We start from the raw sequence: 22312 nt of genomic DNA on the forward strand, positions 1-22312 counted from the left end.
TTGTTCAGTGCTATATTTGGTAGGGAAATCAAATGCTCTTCTAACTAACTACAAGCAGAGTTGTGAGCAATAATACTCAGTACAGCACAGTATTTAATTCCTTCATCCATTTAACATTATTCTACATTAGCAATAGTATTCAGCAACTGAAAATAGCACCAGCAGGGAAAGCTCACATAAACAGTTTTTGGCAGATGGATATTTCATACTCCTCCTGCCCTTCACCCTAATTCCTGGCAAAGGTGTGAGTAAGTGGGTCCCCTCAGCCTGTGCCATGACCCCGCAGTGTTCTGGGCTGGGGCTCGGTGTTGAACCGGTTCCCAGAATGCTTCTGGCCTCCTTCACGTCTTCCCCTGATTGCCTCTGGCACCATCAAAGCATGACCAAACCTTTCCTTTCGCTGGAGCCGACCGTTCCTCCCTCCTCAGCTCACTGGAGACTGGAGACCAGAGTCCCTCATGTATGACTGCCCACAGGCATCAGCTTCAGAAGCACATGCTGCTTTGGCTTCAATGCCAGCCTTTTAAGAGCCATCAACAGGTATACATCAGGTCAGCCATCATGGTTGTGTGCAGAAGAGAGAGAGAGAGAGAGAGAGAGATGGAGGGAGAGAGGGAGGGAGGGAGGAAGAGGGAAAAAGTTTAAATTCATCGAGCCTTGAGAGTGAGGTGATTGATTTGTTGATTGATCCAGATAACTCACTCCCATGTTCTTAAGACAGCAGTTGATGGTGAGTTGACACTAAGGAGGTGGGAGGATGGGTGGTCAAGTCATTGGAGGGGGTGGTGTGTAGAGATTGCAACTATGAGAAAGGTTTCTTGAATGACATTTAGTCAGTATTCCTCCTCTCACACAGATGAGAGGAGAAAACAGCTCTGAGAAAGAAAAGGTCAGAGGAAAAGAAAAAAAAAAGAGGCAGAAAAACACAAGGTCTTTTAATGACAGACGTCTCTGACAGGAAATGAAAGCAGGGGAATGGAGATGAGCTCCTGCGAGAGTGAAAGCCCTCCAAATGGGCCGAACCAACGCCATGAGCCGCAATGAAAGGGAACGTGAGGCAAGGGCAGGTTGGGGAAGGGAGATGCAGATAGAGGGGAAAGATAAATGAAAATGAGAAAGAGGAGAGAGAGGGAGGAAGAAGAGTCTTTGCCCAGGGGCATGGCTGGAACATGAAACAGCGCCCGGTTAGAGGGAGGCTTCTGATAATCACCCACCAGGTCTGTGAGCCACTCTCTCTCTCTCTTTTTCTATCTGCATGTCACACGGAAAATAGGAAGATTCTCCTCAACCTCACACACGGTTGTTTGGCAGCTCTTATAATGGGCCTGTGCCTGTGTTCCTGTTCCTGTGTTCCTGTCCCCTCGGCTAGACTCTGTCTCCTCTCTCCTCTCCTCTCCCTTTCTCCTCTCTGCGTGTGCCTCTTCTGTTCCTCGCTCCCATCTCTTTTTCTGTATCGTGATTTGCACTTTGTAATTTTCTCTCTATATCACGCCCATCTTCCTCACATCTCAGTCAAGTTCTTACAAAATGAACGTTTTTTTTCATGTCATTTCTATTCATCTCTGATCGGGATGTTCGTCTCTCCCTTCCTCTCGGTCTCTTTGTCTCCCGCTCTCATTTTCCCCTTCTAATTACCCCTCCCTCCGTTTTAGCTGGGTTGTTCAGATAATGACAAGGCAATTGAGTTGCACAAATCTGTGATGATTAGGTCTGAATCACTCCTATTCCATTGTCATCATCATCACTTTCAAACTGTCTGTAAACACATAATCACAACTGTGAAAACCTCCACTGTGACGTTTTCATTGAGCCGAGATAGAGAGAGAGATAGAGAGAGAGAAAGAGAGAGAGAGGGAGAGAAAGAGAGAGAGAGAGGGATCCCAGAAGTCTTTATGTTGACCTCCGTGTGGTTTTGTGTGCTGCTGGTTTGCTTTCGCTTTCCTCCCCTCCCCGCTCAGACTTGCCGCGTCTGTGGCGTTCAGTCACAGTGTCGGCGCATGCAGTGGAGCAGTAAACATTGCATCGCGCCCCTTGTTTTCATTCGTTACGCAGGAGCCTCCCCAGTGAGTGTCCATGTCCCTCCTCCCCCGGTCAGGGTCGAGCTCTCTGGGCAGCATCGCTCTGTCAGCGGACTTTGGGTCAGAGCCCCGAGGCTGGAGAGCAGATGCAGAAATGGCGCAACACACCACGTATTTGAAGTGCAACTGCCTGTAGGGTTCAGGCAAGGTCACGGTGCACAGCGATGGCTCCGGTGACTCATGGAAGTCCATGCACAACGGTCGACTCAGTGATGTTTAATTAATTGTGTGACAGTAGATTTGCGATTGACAATGTCTGTGAGCAGTCGTCCCTTCTTATTATTTTGCGATGAAAGGATGTGTTATTGGATGTTATTTTTCTCTAACAAGAAAAGAGCAGAGCAGGCGTGTACATCCTTTTCATTCTTGTTTTCTTTCATTCCATTCCTTCATTCGCTCCCTCCCTACCCCCCCCCCCCCCCCCCCTGTAATTGTTCAATGTATTTTCCATTTATTGTTTATTTTTTTTCACCTATTACGCCCCCCCTCCCTTCCACCTCTCTGTTTCCCCTCCACCTCCCCCTGTCTCTCACACTCTCTCCATCCCCAGCTGTAAAGACTTAATAACCTGGGCCGACAAAACAGCCCTAGCAGAACACTGTCTCTGAAGACTCCATATTAGAGCCTTCCAGCCTTCAATTATTCTGTTGTTATGCCAGGAGTCAATCACTCTCCACATAAAGCTGCCATCTCAGCCGTCTGTGTCCGTCTGTGGGGGGGGGGGGGGGTGAAGCCAGGGGGAGCCACAATAACTGCAGAGGGAGTGCGAGTGGGGTTGGGGGTGGGGGTGGGGTTGGCGGGGATTGAGAGATGCTACTGTAGCGAGTGGGGGGCTATGAGGGATGTAATGGTCGGATGTAGGTGGCCAGGAAGGTGGTGATTGTTGGAGGGGGTGGGGAGGGTCAGTTTTTTTTTTCTCCTTCTCATTATTCGCTTCTTACCCTTTGGGGGTGGGAGGGGGGAGGGGGGCTATACACATACACATTACATCAGCGTAATGGGGAAGTAAATCTGGCTCGGGGGTTCGGTAGAGGATATACGAGGCGCCCCCAGCCCCCCACACCTTGGGCCGCTCATGGGTCTGTCATATAGCTATTAGTGTTTTCCTTCCAGACTAGATTCATGGCACATAGAACACAGAGATGAGACATGGGAAGTGGGCGTGAGAGAGGGGGAATTGGAAAAGAGGGAAGAGGGGGGAAGAGGGGGGGAAGAGGGGGGAAGAGGGGGAAAGGTTTAAGACTGGGCTGGGGCCGCAGGAGATCCACTGGGGGGATAAGTTGCTTTGCTGACAACATGGCTTTTATAGCCGACTGAGACATGTGTATGGGTGTGCTTCAGTGTTTGTGTTTGTGCTTGGGTTGTGTTTTTGTTTGTGTGTGAAGTGCATGTATGTTGTCCCTGTGTCTGCATTGAAATATGTCTTAGTTTGTATTGGTGTGTGTGTGTGTGTGTGTTGGTTTCTGAGTGTGTGTGCATATGTGCAGTGAGTTTGTGAATTATGGAGGAGCCACTGGAAGGTAAAATATATGTGAGTAGTGATTGAAATGGGGTGGCGGGGGAGGGGGGGGGGGGTTGCTGCTACGAGTAAAATCGGAAATTCAAAGTTCTCTGCATTCACCCTGTTCTTGTCAAAATGAAAGATGATGAGAGTGATTCTGCGTGCAGTGTGACTAGCACTGTTTATCACTTCAGGCTGCACTGACTACGACAGTGGTTATTCTACGGGTGTGTATGTTAAAGTGTGTGTTTGTGTGTGTGTGTGCGCGTGTCTTCAAAGGAACTACTTTCAGCACTTCACATATTGTCTGCTGTCACTTGCAGCATTTCAATATGCCACACAAGAAATATATTGCATCTTCACTGTCCTCAATGCTTGTGTATTTCATCTCTGTCTTGTACCTACGGTACAAACCCTCACAGCATAGCTTCTATCTGCTAGCATTGGACCACGTCGCTTTCCTCAAAGCCCTCACCAATCAAAGACCTTCTCAGTGGGACATCAAATGTGTGAGATCAGACCTCCCAGGCTGTGCCCTCTCTGCCACCCATGCCCCCTATGCCCACTCTGACCCCCACCACCACTGAACCCTCCTTCATCTCCCTCTTTGGAATAACTTTTTCCTCACTTTGATAACAAGTTTTTTTTCTTCTTCTCTTTATTCACCCCTTTCACTTTTGTCCTTCCCGTGGATGGCCCCAGAAATTATCTATAATGACTTCTTTTTTTTTTGGTTAATGGTGTCATAAAGCGTTCATATGCAAAGCAGCCAGTCAGTCATTCAGCGGTAGCGGCATGCAGCTGGGGTAATGAACTTCAAGTGCCGTTATCGTATTTTGACCTCCGTCGTTGCTAGGTGGGGGTGGGGGTGCTGCCGTCTCGGGCCCCTGACACTCGGGTGGTGGCGGCAGAGGCAGCGGTAGGGCGAGGGGGCTTATCAGCACTCCCTCTGTGGACGTTATCAGGGCCAGGAGCTCAGCGGAGGAGAACAGCGTTAGGAGAGCCATTCTCTGCTCTTACCGAATGAGAAACTCAGTTAGTTCACGGAAGACCAGAGACTTGATGCCTTAATGCTTAAGTGCATTTTTCCTAAAAAACAGTTTTAAAATGGGCTATGCCTATGGAATAGGAGCAGTATATTCAGGCATCGAGATATGCTGCATTCGTACAAAGGAGAAACTAATTTGGCAGAAGAGATTAGTCACTGATGATGTGCACTGACTGAACAGGTGCATTACAGATGTGTAGATTCACCGGGAACCATTTAGTAGAACGCTACAAACGTGTTTAGGTGCTTATCCACAACATATGTGGGTTTTTTTGAGCATATTAAAGCAGTAATAACAAGCCAGCACTCAGAGTAGACAACCAAGGCCTGCCTAATCGTCGTCTAAATACCTCAACACCAATGAACCATATGGTGTGCTCCATTCCATGCCCAAGGGAAAACAGATCAAATAAACGTAAACACTAAAGGTATGACTAGGTGTTGGGATGACTCAAGCTGTGTGTCTCGTGCTTTAAAACGCCAGATTGGTTCGTGTGAACTCAAATACTAGATATGTAAATAAATACAGAGACAGGGAGATAACAGGGTTATTTTTCTTGTCACCACAGTATAGATAAATGGCTGATTAAAAGTGAACCTGATATCCCAAAAGAAATGTCTTCCTCAAAAGGATTTCAACACAGGAACAAACTGTTGAACTATTAAAGGTTCTATGTAGCGCGTTAAAATTGGAATTTCTTCATACAAAAAAAAATTAGTTAGAAAGTTCTAAGTAGAACCTGTACAGGATCCAAGGTATCATTATTCACACCTATGTACATTATGACTCCATGATGCCCTGTGGAGACGTCCCTGATCTGTGTGATGTGATGTGTGTTGTGACAGGAGTGTCCTCAGCTTCTCTCGGCGGACCGGATCATGGTACCGGTGGGTGTGGTGAAGCCCATCACCCTAAGGGCCAAGAACCTGCCCCAGCCACAGTCGGGCCAGCGAGGCTACGAGTGTGTGCTCACCATCCAGGGAGTGGAGCAGAGGGTCCCGGCCCTACGCTTCAACAGCTCCAGCGTACAGTGTCAGAACACCTCAGTAAGTGTGTGTGTGTGTTTGTTTGTGTGTGTGTTCGTGTGTGTGTGTGTGTGTGTGTGTGTGTGTGTATGAATGTGTGTGTAAGTGTATGTGTGTGTGTGTGCGTGCGTGTGTTTGTATAAATCAGAGTGTGTCTATGTGCTGGATTCATACTGTGGACCTTTTACACAAGGGTTAATTTAGATGGGGCCTGGGCTGCATGCTTACCTGCTCTTTGCAGAGCACCACATTCCCGTCTATGTGTTTGCTTGCCCTTTTCACTTTGTATTTCTCTGACATCCTGATGATAAACTCGCACAGAATAATAAGAGCTCCTCTCTAGCAGTGTGAGGTTACTAAACAAGCTTTTTTTTCAATCCCATCATCCCCCCCCCCCCCCTTCTCTCTCTCTCTGTCTCTCTCTCTCTCTCTCTCTCTCTCTCTCTCTCTCATCCTCAATCCCCATGGTTACAGTATTCGTATGATGGGATGGATGTGAGCAGCCTCCCGGTGGACCTGACGGTCATCTGGAACGGTGACTTCAGCATTGATAACCCTGCTGAAAACAAAGGTGAGGCCCTTGATCCCGCCGCACCGTTGCCCTTGGCACCGGTCTCCATGGCAACAGGCAGGCAGTATCCATTCCCCTGAAACTCTGCCAGCTTCCTTCTGCTAAACTTTGGCACCTTTCTCACCTCACCCCATCTCATCTCCCTCTCCCTCTCTGTTTCTCTCCCCCATCTTCCCTCGACCCACTCCTCCTTGCTCTGTTTTTTTCTTCTCGTCACTTTCTCTCTTCCTCTCTCCTAACCGTCATCCTCAGTTCACCTCGTTAGCTTCACACCTCACATCTCGCATCCACCCCGGTCTCCCTCTTCATCCCCCCACGGTCTCTCTCTCTCTCTCTCTCTTTCTCTCACACTCTCACACTCTCCTCTCCCCTCTTCTATCTCCTCCTTTTATTCTGCTTGTTAGCGTCGCACCCTGTGTGCTCTCAGGCTGGGGGTCCCTCGGTGGCTCCTGGCTGGAGTTGTTTCCTGCCACTGCGGTGCGAGGAGCAGACGTGGGGAGAGGTGCCCTAATGGGGGGGGGCCCTGCCACAGCAACACTCATACACACACCGCCACACAGCCCCAGCAGGCACTGTAGACATACATAACCACACACACACACACACACACACACTCAGACACACACACACACACACTGTCACACACACATGCACACAGTCAATTATGACAATCAAACACACACACAGCAGACTCTACTTCACATTGTGTAAACTGAGCTTCCGTTCAGTATAAAGGCAAAATGTCATTGGTTATAAGCCAGTACGGACATGCACACACATGAAAATATATTTGAATGTCTTGCCCCCTCTCTCTGTCTGAGTGTGTGTGTGTATGTGTGTGTGTCTGTGTGTCTGTGTGTCTGTGTGTCTGTGTGTCTGTGTGTCTGTGTGTCTGTGTGTCTATTTGTCTGTGTGTCTGTGTGTCTGTGTCTGTGTGTCTGTGTGTGTGTACTTCAGAGTGATTGAAGTTGTGGTTAAGATTCCTCTATCCACTCCACACTCCCTCAGTGCTGTGGGAAAACAGTGCTCAGGGGGCATCATTTGATGGAGGGATCACAGAGGCATCTAATGGCAATTAAAAAGCGAATGCCTGCCTGGTTGCCATGGAGATGTAATGTTAAACCATGGTGGATGAACAAAGAGGAGAAATGGTGTGTGTGTGCGTGTGTGTGTGCGTGTTTTTGTGTGTGTGTGTGTGTATGGTGTGAGAGAGAGAGCGTGTGTGTTTTAAACGCGTTAGAAGTGAGAGACAGGGGAGTGAGGGAGTCATTGAAAACAGGAGGGGAGAGTCAAAGATGTTTCTAAGCTGTCCTCCTGCTGCTGTTTGCCTCAAACAAATCTTCTAAAAACCATGACAGTCTACTCTCTCTCTTTCTCTCTCTCTCTCTCTCTCTCTCTCTCTCTCTCTCTTCCTCTCCCTCTCCCTCTCCCTCTCTCTCTCTCTCTCTGTCTGTATATTTAAACAAAATCAAATTCCTTGTACTAAATCTCACACAGAGGAAAGGAAAGAAGATACACTGCAGACACAACACACACACACACACACACACACACACACACACACACACACACACACACACACACACACACACACACACACAGCCATCTTTATGTCTGAATCCACAGTTCTAATCTGTCCCTGTCCCTGTCCTTCTGTGTTGGCAGTTCACCTGTATAAGTGTGACGCGCGGCGTGAGAGCTGTGGCCTGTGCCTGAAGGCTGACCCACTCTTCGGCTGTGTGTGGTGCCGGCAGCTAGCGGGATCGGGTGGTGAGGGCCGCTGCACCCTCAAGCAGCACTGCCCCTACCCCGAGAGCACGTGGCTCGAGCACAACGGCCTCAACAGCAAATGCACCCACCCCAAGATCACCAAGGTGAGTGTGTGTGTCTGTGTGTGTGTGTGTGTTTGTGTGTGTGTGTGTGTGTTTATCTACGGGTGGGTGGTGGGGATGTTGAGAGGGTGTCGATGTTAGCAATGCATTTGTTAACATTTGAATACTCCATTATAACGTGGACACAACTCTGTCATCATGTTGTGCCATTTGCTGATATGACAGTTAATGTCCAGTGATTCAACAGTAACCATTATCAGTAATCGTCACGACAGCTCACGTTAGAGCAAATTCCACATGCTATTAGCTGTCATACCATCAAATACCAAGTGTACTTTCATCATGTCTATAACCAGGAATGCTAGCATATCACTGTCATGTCTTTGGTAATAATCTGACAATAACACTTTATGACTGGACATGGCATCTGCCATGACATTTTCATCCCTTTGTTATGTAACTCTCTATGACAGAGGGTTCCACAAATGGTTAAAAGTGTGAATGGCTTTCGGCTTTTTTTTTTTTAGCTATGCAGGGCTTTGCATGTTTTAAGTACCAGATTTAACATGCCCTACAGTACTATACCCCACTGCCTTGTTTCATTCCCTGTTGATGATGGAAGTGAATGAATGACAGCGGGAGAGAGTGAGAGAGAGACAGGTTCTATATGGTGAGACGACACTCACAGCTTAAACCTCCCTCAGAAGCAGATGTGAAGAGATCCATGCTGTTTGAAGTGTTAAACCTAGGACATGGACATATGTTTAACCTTACATATCACTTAATGTGTGAGTGTGTATGTATGTATGTGTGTGTGTGTGTGTGAGTGTGAGAGAGAGAGTGTGAGTGTGAATGTGAGAGAGAGCTAGACAGACAGAGAGACAGACAGAGAGAGAGAGGGAGAGTGAATTTGTGATGCAGATCAGCCTGTGGGAGCCTAGAGGAAGCAGAGGGATGAGGAGGGGAAGAGTGGGGATGTGTTGGAGGAGTGACAGGTTGGTTGATGGCGACAAGAGGAGTGCTGTGTCTGGTTCCCCCCTCTCTTCTCCACTCCTCTTCTCTCCTCTCCTCTCCTGTCCTGTCCTCCCCCCCCCCCCCCCCTCATACCTTTGGAGGAATGATGGATACTGGAGAGTCAATTCTCTCTGGCCCTTGGAGGAGGTGGCAGATGGTGAGACGTTGAGAGAGATATGGAGAGAGAGAAAGAGGAGGGGGAGAGAGAGAGAGAGGATGGGTGGATGATGAGAAAGTGCTTCTCTCTCACACACACACACACACTCTCTCTCTCTCACCCTGGAGTCCCGGGAGAGATGATGGATGGAGAGTCTCAGAGGGAGATGCCCCGCTCTCCTTCCTCCCCAGAGAGGGGTGATGGATGCGGGCAGGCACCCGGGAGCCAGGCCCCTTGCAGTGGAGCCCATCCTCGAACTCAGCGGGGCTCTGATGCTCAGACTCTCAGCTCCAGCATTTCTCATTCACCGCACTTGCCCATCGGGCCAAAAGGCCAGCCAAGACTCCAGCACAATTACAAAACAGAACCTCCTAGAAAGTCCAAAAGTTCAGAACCTCAGACCGCAACAAACACTACAAAACTCAGAGTTACACTTTTCTTAGTTAAACCAAACTTCGCCAGCAGTATCTATATATTATTCAGCAAATAATATTCTATTCTCTCATAAGCACTGTATATTTCCTGCCTCTTGAAACAGGTCACCATAGAGTGTAAAGGTTGTTTAGAAATAGTGGTGTGAACTGCAGAGGATCCTGTGCAGTCTCAGCACAGACAGACACAGACGAAAGACTTACTCCAGTAGTCTGTTCACGCCTGTGATGGCTGGTACAGAAACATATTGAAGCTCTCCCATGTCCTCGTAAACGCAGTCACTTCCTCTCTCTCTCTCTCTCTTTCGTTTTTTTTTCCAAGCGCAAGATCAACCCTTGGGTCGTAACACATTCCAATGCACTTCATTAGGGTGACATCTTGGATGAAGAATCTTTTCTTGAAGGAGAAGTGGATAGTGATTGAGTGTTTTCCTCCAACAAGCGTCAATTAGCTTGTCAAAGTCACATATCTAATCAACTGCTCCTACCCTAATGAAGAGACTCATCCTCTTTCTCTCTTTCTTACTTTCTCTCCCGCTCTTTCTCTCTCCCTCTCTTACTTTTTGTCCCTCTTTCTCTGCCTCTCTTTCTCTCTCTCTCCTTAGTGTCTATGTCCTTCCTTAACTTAGTCTCTCCTAGGACAGCAAAGCAATGAATTGTAGTCTGAGGTCTCATAACTATTATACCACATAGTCCTCAAAATCAAAAGGCCATAATAACTGCACACCCATCCAAGAGAGCATCACTCTTCTACGTACTCATTTTAATTGCCCCTACCTGGGGTATTAGACTGTCCAAAAGAGACACAAATTGGTATGGATTATCCAGGGGAGCAGCAGATGTCGCTAACGGAGCTCTCTGCAGGCTCCGCAGTTCTCAGCGGTAGGGATTGATGTATCAGTGAAGCCTGACCTTCCAGTGAGACACTAATGAGACCCCTGACCTCACAGGGGAATAACTGTTTGGCAGCAAACAATGACACAGCAAGAATAGAGTGGTCGTTGACGCCCCCCCCCCCCAGACCAACACACCCACCAACACTAACCACGGCTAGCCCCTTCCTCCCATGATTTAAAAGGTGTTAATATTGGCAAAGATAAATGCGGGTCCTCCAGAAATCTTTTTGGCCAGATGACCAGACTGCCGATAGATTCACTGTAATCACCCCCTGGGACAGGCTAGGCCACACAAGTCACGGAGCTGCAGACAAATGGGTTAGTCGGAAGGAGACCTGTTAGGGTGCTGCTGACAGATTATATTGGCTCTCGTAATGTGGAGGATCATCAACAGATTTTTCTAACATGGTTTTGCTGCCCACCTTTTTGTGTGTGTGTGTGTGTGTGGAAGTCATTTGTCACTCACTGAGGGCCATGTGTTGTTCATTTGAGGGATGAGTTCGGTGTCTACCCCTGACCCTGTCAGCTGACCTTAAATCACTCACAAATTGTTCCTTTGAGAATATTGAAAAAGTGTCTGCACTTGTGCCTCTACGCGAGCGTGCGCGTGCATCTATCTGTTTCTTTTGTGTGTGTGTGTGTGTGTGTGTGTGTCCGAAAAAAATGGTTTGTTTTCCTCCCCTTTAAGCCACCCTCTTCCACACCAGCCCTCTCTTCCATCCTCCTCTCCCACCCCACCCCCCCACCCCCCCAACTCAGATTTACTCCAGTGTTATTACATTGGCAGCTCCACTGTGACAAACTCACTAGCCAAAGCGAGAGAGAGAGGGAGAGCAGGGGGAATAGCCTAATCTGATTGGCTGGCTGCACCTTCCTTATCACTCACCATTTGGGGGGCTTGTTATGGATCATGGCAGCCCTGCTCCATTGGCCATAATCAGTGTGGTTAACAAGCAGTGTAACTAAGCTATAACACACTGGCTGATAATAGCATTCTCTCCCGTCTGTATATGACTGGATGGAATTTTTAATGGAGCAAAGACATATCAAATTATGAATTAAGCCATCAAGTAGAGCCTTCTGATTTTTAAAGAATTTTGTCACTGTTGGATGAATGTAGAGATTTGGGCGCTCAGCAATATGTGCAATCTCGCTAATTGGGATTCGGCTGAGCAGAGGCTGCCTCAGCAGTTGATGTAGATATCAGACGGATTTGATTATTTAAATGCCACAGATAGAGCCGCTTCTGTGCAATAGCAAGTGATAAGTCCTTTTGTATTAGCTTTTAAATCCTAGAAATGCTGATTCTTGTCATGTTAGTTATGTTAGCTTGTTTGGGAGAGACATGCTGCTGTTGTAACGTTGAAGAATAACTCATTATTGTTTTGGTGGCAGGCAACAACTGGTCTAGTGTGACAGGTGACTATCTCCAGGAGGAGTTGCTGTGAGGCTGTGAAAGAGGGAAACAGCGAGAGAGAGAAAGGGGGAGAAAAAGAAAAATAGAAACCCAATTAGCCCAGCAGTCTCTGTTAGCTCTGTGGTTCCTGAGCCTCTCTCTGTGCGCCAACACCACAGGGAGGGTGTTAACACCGAGTCATCCCGTTTCCATGGTGCACAACCCGACCATTTTCCCCATCCCATCCTCACCCCGCTAATCTGGAGGATTGGTGTCATGCTGCGATGTCTGACGATCAGGCTTTTCACACCCAGTAAAAGAGAAGAGTTAAGAAGTTTTCCTGGAAAAGGTCTCCTCGAAGAAAGACAACTCCCCAAAAAAATCTCAGCAAGAGAGCCCTTTTGAGCAGCATTTTCCCACAATGCCCTTCCTCACATTTCTTCAACTCTTTCTTTGGTGCAGATCACACCCCTGAGAGGACCTCGCGAGGGGGGAACCCTGGTCACCATCCGTGGCGAGAACCTAGGGCTGACGTTTGACGAGATCGAGGGGAACGTGAAGGTGGCTGATGTGGAGTGCCGCCCTGTGCGGGAGGGGTACATCCCTGCGGAGCAGTAAGTTGGGGAAGGACTGTCACCAATACCCATGGCACAACATGTCTCTAGAGAGGTCACAAATAAAAACAGACTGTATGAAGTCAATATTCACAATAAATATTCACAATAGCTAAAAAGCTAAAGGCTAAAATGTGTCTGTGCCTTGACACTGTTAGCACAGAGCTACTCTCAGTAAAACAAAAGGTTTTAAAGTGTCTCTGTGTTATTTTAAAACTCCTGTAAAGTTAATGTTATTTTACGGTGTGAAATACATTGAATTTTATTGAAATTTGAGCAGAATAGTAGGATCATAGGTGTTTTCTACGCGTACTCAAAAGCTTAGGCCTGTTTTCACTCCAGAAGAAACTCTCCTCTCAGATTAGTCGGTAGCATTGGATCAATGGGTCTCGTAGCTGTCAAACCCAAATCCTTTTAAGAGAGTTTTTTTTTTTAATCCTCAGAAAGGACCGGTACTGTTAGGATGTGTGTTTAGCAGAGATTTGAGGGTGAACCATTCTGCTTGTTCAGGAAGTGAAAACTCCCATCATTATTCATGCGACCTCCAACGGCCTCCTGGCCCCTCTTCTCCATTCTCACACAAATACTGCTGGCACATGTTTTTTTCTCCTTTTCATTTTCCACAGCTCTTAGTCTTTGTGATAAGCCTCTTAAAATATTGCCAGATAATTTGTATTTGACACCTGTCGAGAAATAAAGGGGGTGGATTAGAATTTGTCTTAACCTGCCAGGCTCCCCCCTGCCCTCTGTTATTCATGTGTAATCGCAGCGGTGGAGCAGGCAGACAGGAAGAGCAGAATGCTAATATGAAAATAATGATCAGAGTTCTGTTCGCTCACTTTGGGTCTCTGGATGTGGGTTTGGAGCTTGTGGCAGGTATGGGCTGAGGGGCCTTCTTGTGTGTCAGAACCTCATTACAGATTCAAGGAGGGTTTTGTTTTCCACCCCATGTGGAAGGAGTCGCACTGACATTCATACGCTCTTGTCTCTTGTAGGAACACAACAGTATGGGAAATGACGGCAAATGAGAAAAAAAACACTAATCTAATATTATCATCCTCATTATTATCTAAATTCTATCTATAATAGGTTCTATTAAATGTGTTTTCAATACATTGATTCAGCACAACTGCAATGAAGATACATGGCTGTAAGTGGATGTGAGTAAGGTATGAACTGTGTCTTACAGGATTGTCTGTGAGATGGGCAAAGCGGAGAGGAGCCAGTTTGCTGGAGGTGTGCAGGTCTGCGTGGGCGAATGCAGACCAGAGTTCATGACCAAAACCTCCAAGTACTACTACTTTGTGGTGAGTTCCTTTCCGGGTAGCAGTATTCTCCAGTGATGGTTACAGCACGGCTGCTGCTCCTGCTCGCCCGCCTCTGCTCACTCCTTCCCTCTAAGAGGGGTCATCGCCGTGGGGATTTACCGCCACCGCGCTCATAAACACCGCAGTACCTCTCTGTCTGTACCCCCACCTCTACCGCCCCCCAACCCCGCCCCCGTGACCTCCACACAGCTCAGCCTCGTTTGTCAGCGACATCCCATAATATACCTCCGTCTCCATGGTCATAAAAAGGCATCTTTTAACACCCCTCCACAATCATGTTTATATATGAGCCCTCGGCATGTATGCATATATATGGGCCATTTAATCTCAGGCCCTTGGCAGGTTTGTGCCACACTTGCTGAACCCACATGCTGTAATCATTTTCCAATCATGCTCTCATTTTATGCCCAGTTATCAATTTTATACATACATTAATGGGGTTTATTTCCACCGCATGGAGGATTGTAATTGGATTATGAGTGGCCATGGAAAAAAAAACAAAAAAAAACAATTACATGATGGGGAATTGGTTGACGAAAGGAAGTTGGAAAAGGTTTGGAAAAGGCTGCTGGCGTGATTTGTGATTTTCCCAATATGTCTGACTTGTGGATATAACCTGCAATCCCACAGGTCCCCCGATTGCTTCACCTGACGCCCAACCGAGGGCCTGTTTCTGGAGGAACCGTCGTAAACATCACCGGGAGCAACCTGGATGCCGGTAGTAACGTGTCCATCACATTCAAGGACCAGAGTTGCACCTACCAAAGGTATCGTCATGGTTTCCGCCGGAGGCATGTCTTTTTTTAAGATGACATCACATCTGATAGAACCTGAACAACCTGACAGGTCATTGATAGTGTCATCACATACTGACCAGGCAGAGCAAAAAATCAATATGGACATTTAGACTTAAAACAGTTTCTGATCCCTAATCGATAATGTCAATAGCAATCACCATGTGTTCCGGCAGGGGTCACAATCATGACAGCTACCGATAAAAATGAAAGATGAAGTCAACCTTGTGCTGTTGAAAGGCTGTCAAGCCTCCACTCCTGTTGGAATGCCACTAAAGACCCTGGCTGTTAAACACAGTCATCTCACCTAAATGTCTGCAAGCGGTATAGACTTGGAAAGATGAACGTGTGCACCCACTGCTTATGTGCCTCTATATAGGACAGTTTTACATTTATGTTTTTAGCAGTCACTTATATCCAAGGGAATGTACAGTACAGATATATACAGGCTATATTTGTATCAATATAAACTCCCTGGGAGTTGAGCTGATGACCCTGATGCTTCTAGCATTGTTTTCTCTTGAGCTGTGTGAACACATTGAAATTAACACCGTGAGAGGGTCAAATTGGATTCATTGTTAATTGCGTGTAACTGGGACCATAGAGAAGGAACCCCGGAGTGCATCATGAAATAATCCAGCTCTGGTTCTTCTCCCACAGGAGGGCGGGGGTGTGGATCACCTGCAAGTCGCACGTCTCCCCCCACGGTGTCGGGAATGTGACGGTGTCCGTGAGCGTGGACAAGGCCCACCTCCAGAGGGACCTGCGCTTCGAGTACGTGGAGGACCCCACCATCACAAGGCTGGAGCCCGAGTGGTCCATCTTCAGGTATGGTGTGGGTGAGCAAAGGGCTGAGAAGGGCCCTGAAGAGGGGGTTGCCATCTGGAAAAGCTTTCACAGGCTCAGACAAGATCGATCTATGATCATATTTAGCTGTAAGGTTGTGTACAAAACAGCTTTTTGCCACCTTCTATCAATGGCTTTGGAATTCAAATTAACAGTGTGAAAAGGGTGTTTAAGCGCATAATCATGTAGCATATTAGCAACCATAAAACCACTATTTTGAATGAGGAGTTGCAGTCCTAACATTCCCCATGATTGTTCTTGATCACAGTGGGAACACACCAGTGACTGTGACAGGAACCAACCTGGACATCATTCAGAGTCCCCTCATCAGAGCCAAGTACAAGACCCAGGAGACATCGAATGTGAGTGAACACACACACACACACACACACACACACACACACACACATGGACCTGACACAGTCATTTAGCGGTCAATCAGCCCTCTGTAAAGCCCCTCATTCTCCCAAGGGCTTCAGCTGTGGCCCTCACAGAGAACCTGAGTAAATAACCCAGACTAGAGAGGGCCCTCAACAATGAGCAGAGCCAAAGCAGTGCGGGACTGAGCAAGGAATGAGCCTGGTGGAAAGAAAGGATAATAGAAAAGAGAAAGAGAGAGAGAGAGGGAGGGAGGGAGAGGTTTTGCCAACTGTGACAACTATGGCCGGTTCACTTCCCCACCACACACACACACACACACACACACACACACACACACACACACACACACACACACACACAACCACACACACACACACACACACACACACACACACACACACACACACACACACACACACACACACACAAACACACACACAAACACACACACACACACACACACCTCCTTCTCTCCGTCTTCTTTTCTCTGTGAACCAATTTTTTTTTTAGATAAAGGAGAAACTTTTGACACGGGCGAGGAGAGATCGCATTACGTCGCCATAGAATAGGCCGATAATGCCACTGGGCCGGACTCTTTTCCGTGGCGTGATTGAGAGGCCCGAGAGACAAAAGACAGTAATGTTATCTGGCTGTCGTATCGCAGGCTCCTGCACATTCAGCATCTGTCCCTGTGATATGATTAGGGCAAGGGATACTGTTGCTGGAAGCACAGAGAAATTCACTTCAAAAGGGCCCCTTCCCTCACCCTCTCCACCCCACCCCCCACCCCCTTCAGAATAAAATCATTCAAGGCGCTCCAGTTTCTCATATCCTCCCGCCGTAATCCAATCGTTTCTAATCAGGTTGATTTGGAAAAAAGCATTTTTGACTGAATCGAGCGTGGAGGGTTTTGGTGACCAGTTTTACATCTCTTTCAAACAGTCCTACCGATGCCACACACCCACACACACTCACACACACACACACACACACACACCCTCTGCCCCCCCCCCCCCACACACACACACACACACAGCAGAGATGAGAGGAGAGACAGAGAAAGTGAGAGAGGGAGTGAGGGATGGAGTCTTTTTGGAGGCAAATGAAGGTGAACTGGGCCAGTTATCACACACTGAGTCATCGGCACGATCGCGGTGCAGATCAAAGGCACATTATGCCAAGGGAGGAATCGCCGGCTGATTTATGCGGCCTTTGAGTGCGGCGCTTAGATGCGGTGGCTCCGAGTCCCGCCATATTTGTCAGATTACGTTAAATCTGGCATCTGATTGAAATGTAAATCCTACATCACAATGTCTTTTGTGGTGGTGGTAGAGCAGAATACCACCCCCCAAATATATTGTGTCCCAACATAGCATGATTAATGATTATGCCAATCAAATGCCAGAAAATCTGATAATTTTTTGGCTATTGGAAAGACAACAATTTCATTTAATTTTCATCTGTTCTGTGTAGGTCTTTAGTTTTCTCTCTCTACATGTCTACATTCTTTTTTTTACAGTCTTTAATATTATTAACATGCTAACACAGCTAATGCTTGTCTTTTGGCAAGTGTCTCGTCTAAAAGAGTAGTTTTGTCTCCACTTGTAGCATGACCTGATAATGTGTACGATTAGCGTTAACTGCTGTCTTGTTACCTACCCTATGTGTAAAGGTATCTCTAACATTATTCACATTCCAGCTTATAGATAGTGTGTACAGTTAGCATCTCGTCTGTTGAATGAAACAGTAGTTTTTGCCACTTTATACCCTGAGCTGTGCGTAAAGATGTCCGTGTGTGCCCTCCGCAGACGTGTCAGGTGCTAAGCCCCACCACCATGCTGTGCCAGGCCCCGCCGCTGCCCGTCAGCCTGAGCCGGCAACAGGAGGTGGTAGAGCGGCCCGACGAGTTCGGCTTCATCCTGGACAACGTGGAGGCCGTGCTGGCGCTCAACAACACCGGCTTCCTCTACTACCCCAACCCTGTGTTTGAGTCGCTCAGCCCGTCCGGCGTTCAGGAGCTCAAGCCCGGCTCCCCCATCATACTGAAGGTAGCGTCCCCCTCAGGAGGAGCTATTGTTGGTCCCTGAGACAGGATAAATGGGGTGTATGCCTTCAAGTGAAGCCACTCAGCAGTGGAGCGAACCTACCTAGGGAATGTAAATGTCTTTACAGTGCAGCTCAGAAGATTTATATTTTCTGTTCAAACACACAGCTTTATCCAAGCCTGCCACAGGGGAAGTCTATGTATTGCGTTCAAGTTAGCTGAGGGGACTGTAGATATTTATTTACCTTCCTCCGCAGGTGTGCTTTGTTGCAGTGATTAACTATGTTTACAGTTCTGACATCTTACAAGAACTAATGTCTCATGTCTAACTGTTGTCTACAGGGAAGGAACTTCCTGCCACCCACCCCTGGCAATGGCAAGCTGAACTACACAGTGCTGATAGGGGAGACTCCGTGCACTCTCACAGTGTCTGATACACAGCTGCTCTGCGAGTCCCCAAACCTGACGGGACGCCACAAAGTCCTGGTAAGTGTGTGTGTGCGTGCGTGTGTGTGTGACAAAGGCAGAAAGAGAGCCTTTGTGGAACCAGCGTGCCATTCCACCCACAGCACAGGGATACTGTGTCCTTTCCCTCAGGACTAATACTACCCAACGAAAAAAAAAAGAAAGAAAAGGTTTGTGGTTATTGTCCTTCCTTAACGCCAGACAGAGCAACAACAAATAAGTCTTCAACGGAGCGTATTAGCGTCGTCCAAACCTAATAAAGGCTCCATTTGCGGGCTCTGTGTTAGAACACTGGGCAGACGGCTCGCTTCCTGCTCCGCCACCTGGTCCGCTGATGGACAGGCAGGCCAGAAAATCCCCAGACCCATTACCGTCAAATAGACCCAAACAGAATAGGGCCAATATGTCTCTTTCTCTTCGTCACTAATGTTTTATTTAATCACCCTCCGAGCGCCGCATGTTTTTTTAGTTCCCCAGGCATCCGCTATATTTCTCCTCCCTTCGCTTTCTATGTTATTGTCTTTTATTTCACATCCCTTTTTCTAAGGCACAAATTGGCTATATGTGTGTTTCGAAATATTCATTAGAGTCAAATCTTGTTAATATTGTGCCGCGCATGTGCAGATGACATCAAACAAGATGAGTCAGTGGAACTTTGAGTATGCTTGTCTGGAACCCTTTTATGTGACACTAGACTCAACAGTGGAACTTTGAGTATGCTTGTCTGGAACCCTTTTATGTGACACTAGACTCAACAGTGGAACTTTGAGTATGCTTGTCTGGAACCTTTTTATGTGACACTAGACCCAACAGACGCCCTAGCCTTATGGCACCTCAGTCTTGTTTTTTTCCCCCATGTTAGGCTCGAGTGGGTGGCATTGAGTTCTCTCCCGGCGTCGTCCACATCACGTCAGATAGTCCGCTGAGCAGCACGGCCATCATCAGCATCGCCGGGGCCGGGGGCCTCCTCATCCTCTTCATCGTGGTGGTATTGATCGCGTACAAGCGCAAGTCCCGCGAGAGTGACCTCACCCTCAAGCGGCTGCAGATGCAAATGGACAACCTGGAGTCCCGTGTGGCCCTAGAGTGTAAAGAAGGTAAGTGGTAGGACTTGGTTTGATTTGGCTAGATTGTGAAGGGAATGTAAATGGTGCCATGTTTCATTATGCAGAGATGGATTGCCTTGTGACAAAACCATGCTATTACAGTAGAATAACTGCACTCCTAGAGCACTTTTCAACTAATTGCATAATTGTACTTCTCCTGTTTTCAAATGAAAAGGTTTTTTGCTCTTTCCTTTATAATAGGGTTTTCCTTTCATTACCTCTGAATTTGAATATAAGCCATCATTATATACTTTAAAATATGATGTGTCTGTTGTGTATGATGTGAATTATATCAGTTTTGTCATGACTTCTTTTGCTAAGTGCATGTGTGTTTCTCCTCCCAGCCTTTGCCGAGCTGCAGACTGACATCCACGAGCTGACCAGTGACCTCGATGGTGTTGGGATTCCTTTCCTGGATTACCGGACCTACACCATGAGAGTCCTCTTCCCTGGCATAGAGGAGCACCCAGTCCTACGCGACCTTGAGGTTTGACCCCACACCCGCCGTCAAACATAGCTCATTAGTTTCAGATGTTTTTGTGTTAAGGGGACAACCAAAGGCAAACACTGAACACATCCATTTAACCCCAACCTTGAAAAGACCTTATAGGAAAGAAAGAAGGACCATTAGCACACTATTCACAGAGGAGAACTTTCAGCACAACTGCCGCATTATTCAACAAGCAAAGTCTTTATCAAAGATATGTATAAATACATGCACAGCAGGGAAGGGATCGGAATGAAAGCTGTCACAGCGCTGTTTGCGTTCACACTCGGTAAACAAAAGGCAGCTTTCTCATTAGGTTTCCACTTCGTCTCCAGTCTCTCCCTCTCTCTCTTTCTCTCTCTTTCTCTTGCTCTCCCTCTCTCTTCTGTCTTTTAACATAATGAGCTGCTCTCCAAACTCACACTCACTCTCTTGTTAATAAAAGTAATGACATGTGACACAACAGTGCAATAGAGTAGAGAGAGAGAAAAAAACAAAAAGAAAGTGATATGAAGAGGAAGCAAAAGCGAAGCAGGAGTTATTTATCCTGGCTAATGGCAGTGATGGACAGTCCTAATTAAATATCTCGTCTTTCTCCGCGCATCATTTCGGCACGGCATGTCTCACCATGCCGAGCTGTACCACGTGTCTCCGGCGCCTGATGAGATCCCACCATAATAAGCAATATTAATTATGCATTAATTGGAATAAACATCCCTCTCTGGAAAGTCTAAAGCAGTATCAGATCTAATGAAGGCAGCAGCTATCCGGGCTATGGGCACTGACTGCTGCTTAATGATTATTGATGTGGCAAATCGTATGCGGTATTAGAAGAGACGATGAGGAGCTTTTTAAAGCGGCTTTAAAGATCCGCACCAGTTGCTGTTCAAAGAAGCCAGCTTTGTTTGTTGGTTGCAATGCTTGTTAGGCCATTTTAACAAGAGAGACCTTAGGTAAACCGCACTCACACATGCTTTCACTGTTGTCCTCTAGTAGAGTAGAGATTAGAAAAGGAAGGTACTGATATCCATCTGAAGGACCAGTGGTGCGGAGACCTGATCTAGAATCAGTGATGACATGTTAACATACAGTATAGGCATGAGCCAACAACTGCACTTTCACACACTACATATGAGAAACACAAATCAGTACTGTAATAGTTGAACTGTACAAAAATGCAACAAATGCCCCACCCCAGCAGATGGCGCTGTGGTTTCTAGCCCTCCTCATGTGTGTGTTTGGCTGTGGGCCTGCAGGTTCCCGGCTACCGGCAGGAGCAGGTGGAGGAGGGCCTGAAGGTGTTCGGGCAGCTGATCAACAACAAGGTCTTCCTGCTGAGCTTCATCCGCACGCTGGAGTCGCAGCGCGGCTTCTCCATGCGCGACCGCGGCAACGTGGCCTCGCTCATCATGACTGTGCTGCAGAGCAAGCTGGAGTACGCCACCGACGTGCTCAAGCACCTGCTCTCCGACCTCATCGACAAGAACCTGGAGAGCAAAAACCACCCCAAGCTGTTGCTTCGCAGGTGAGCTACAGACGCATGAACTTCCACGAACATGCATTCAGTTTAATATGTTTTCTTACCACATGCACTAAATGCATAATATACCCTAAATACTAAATGTAAATATATATAAAAAATATAATATACACACAGCTAATACACAGCTAACTAAAGTAGCATCATAATTTGAAATGAAAAGACACTTTATGCAGTACACACACACACACATATACGCACATTCACATTCACATTCATTCACACACTCACTGAGACATGCTGATGAATGTAAAGACACTTTATGCAGTACACACACACACACACACACACACACACACACACACACACACACACACACACACACACACACACACACACACACACATACACACACACATATACACACATTCACATTCATATTCATTCACACACTCACGGAGACATGCTTCCGTTTGAAAGCAGTACACTTTTGAACAAAAAGGATTTCTGAGCTCAGCTCTGTAGTGGCGTCCTTCGGGTCACTTGCGAACCTTGGCATGAATAATTGCATTTAGTGACATTGAAACGCACACATCCTCCTCTGAAACATGAAATGCTCTGCCACGCAGATGATTAAAATATAATTAGGATTAATTAGCGGCGAATCCAATTATAAAAGCAGTAAAAAGCCACCGAATGGGGGGGAATTCTGTAAAAAGCTCAATTCCCAGTGCAATCATCTTGATCGCATCTCTCTCTTTTTCTTCACTCCCCGACTGTTTTTATTACGTATCCACATAAAAGGGTTCTGGTTTTG

General features: G+C 47.1%; 1 protein-coding gene across 1 annotated transcript in view; it reads left to right on the forward strand.

The window, feature by feature from the left end:
• The window catches only part of plxna4 (plexin A4), a gene marked incomplete at its 5' end in the record, with an annotated part of 214935 nt that overhangs the window by 157571 nt on the left and 35052 nt on the right, over window positions 1-22312 (forward strand). Inside the window, 13 exons of the mRNA XM_080850971.1 lie at window positions 5474-5674; window positions 6128-6224; window positions 7890-8098; window positions 12413-12564; window positions 13754-13871; window positions 14523-14659; window positions 15347-15514; window positions 15801-15894; window positions 17722-17961; window positions 18300-18443; window positions 19285-19519; window positions 19873-20015; window positions 21272-21540. Coding sequence (XP_080707097.1) covers window positions 5474-5674; window positions 6128-6224; window positions 7890-8098; window positions 12413-12564; window positions 13754-13871; window positions 14523-14659; window positions 15347-15514; window positions 15801-15894; window positions 17722-17961; window positions 18300-18443; window positions 19285-19519; window positions 19873-20015; window positions 21272-21540 — 2207 coding nt within the window. The remainder of the gene's footprint in view (window positions 1-5473; window positions 5675-6127; window positions 6225-7889; window positions 8099-12412; window positions 12565-13753; window positions 13872-14522; window positions 14660-15346; window positions 15515-15800; window positions 15895-17721; window positions 17962-18299; window positions 18444-19284; window positions 19520-19872; window positions 20016-21271; window positions 21541-22312) is intronic.

Source organism: Sprattus sprattus, assembly GCF_963457725.1.
Source record: "Sprattus sprattus genome assembly, chromosome: 14".
Classification (NCBI taxonomy): domain Eukaryota; kingdom Metazoa; phylum Chordata; class Actinopteri; order Clupeiformes; family Clupeidae; genus Sprattus; species Sprattus sprattus.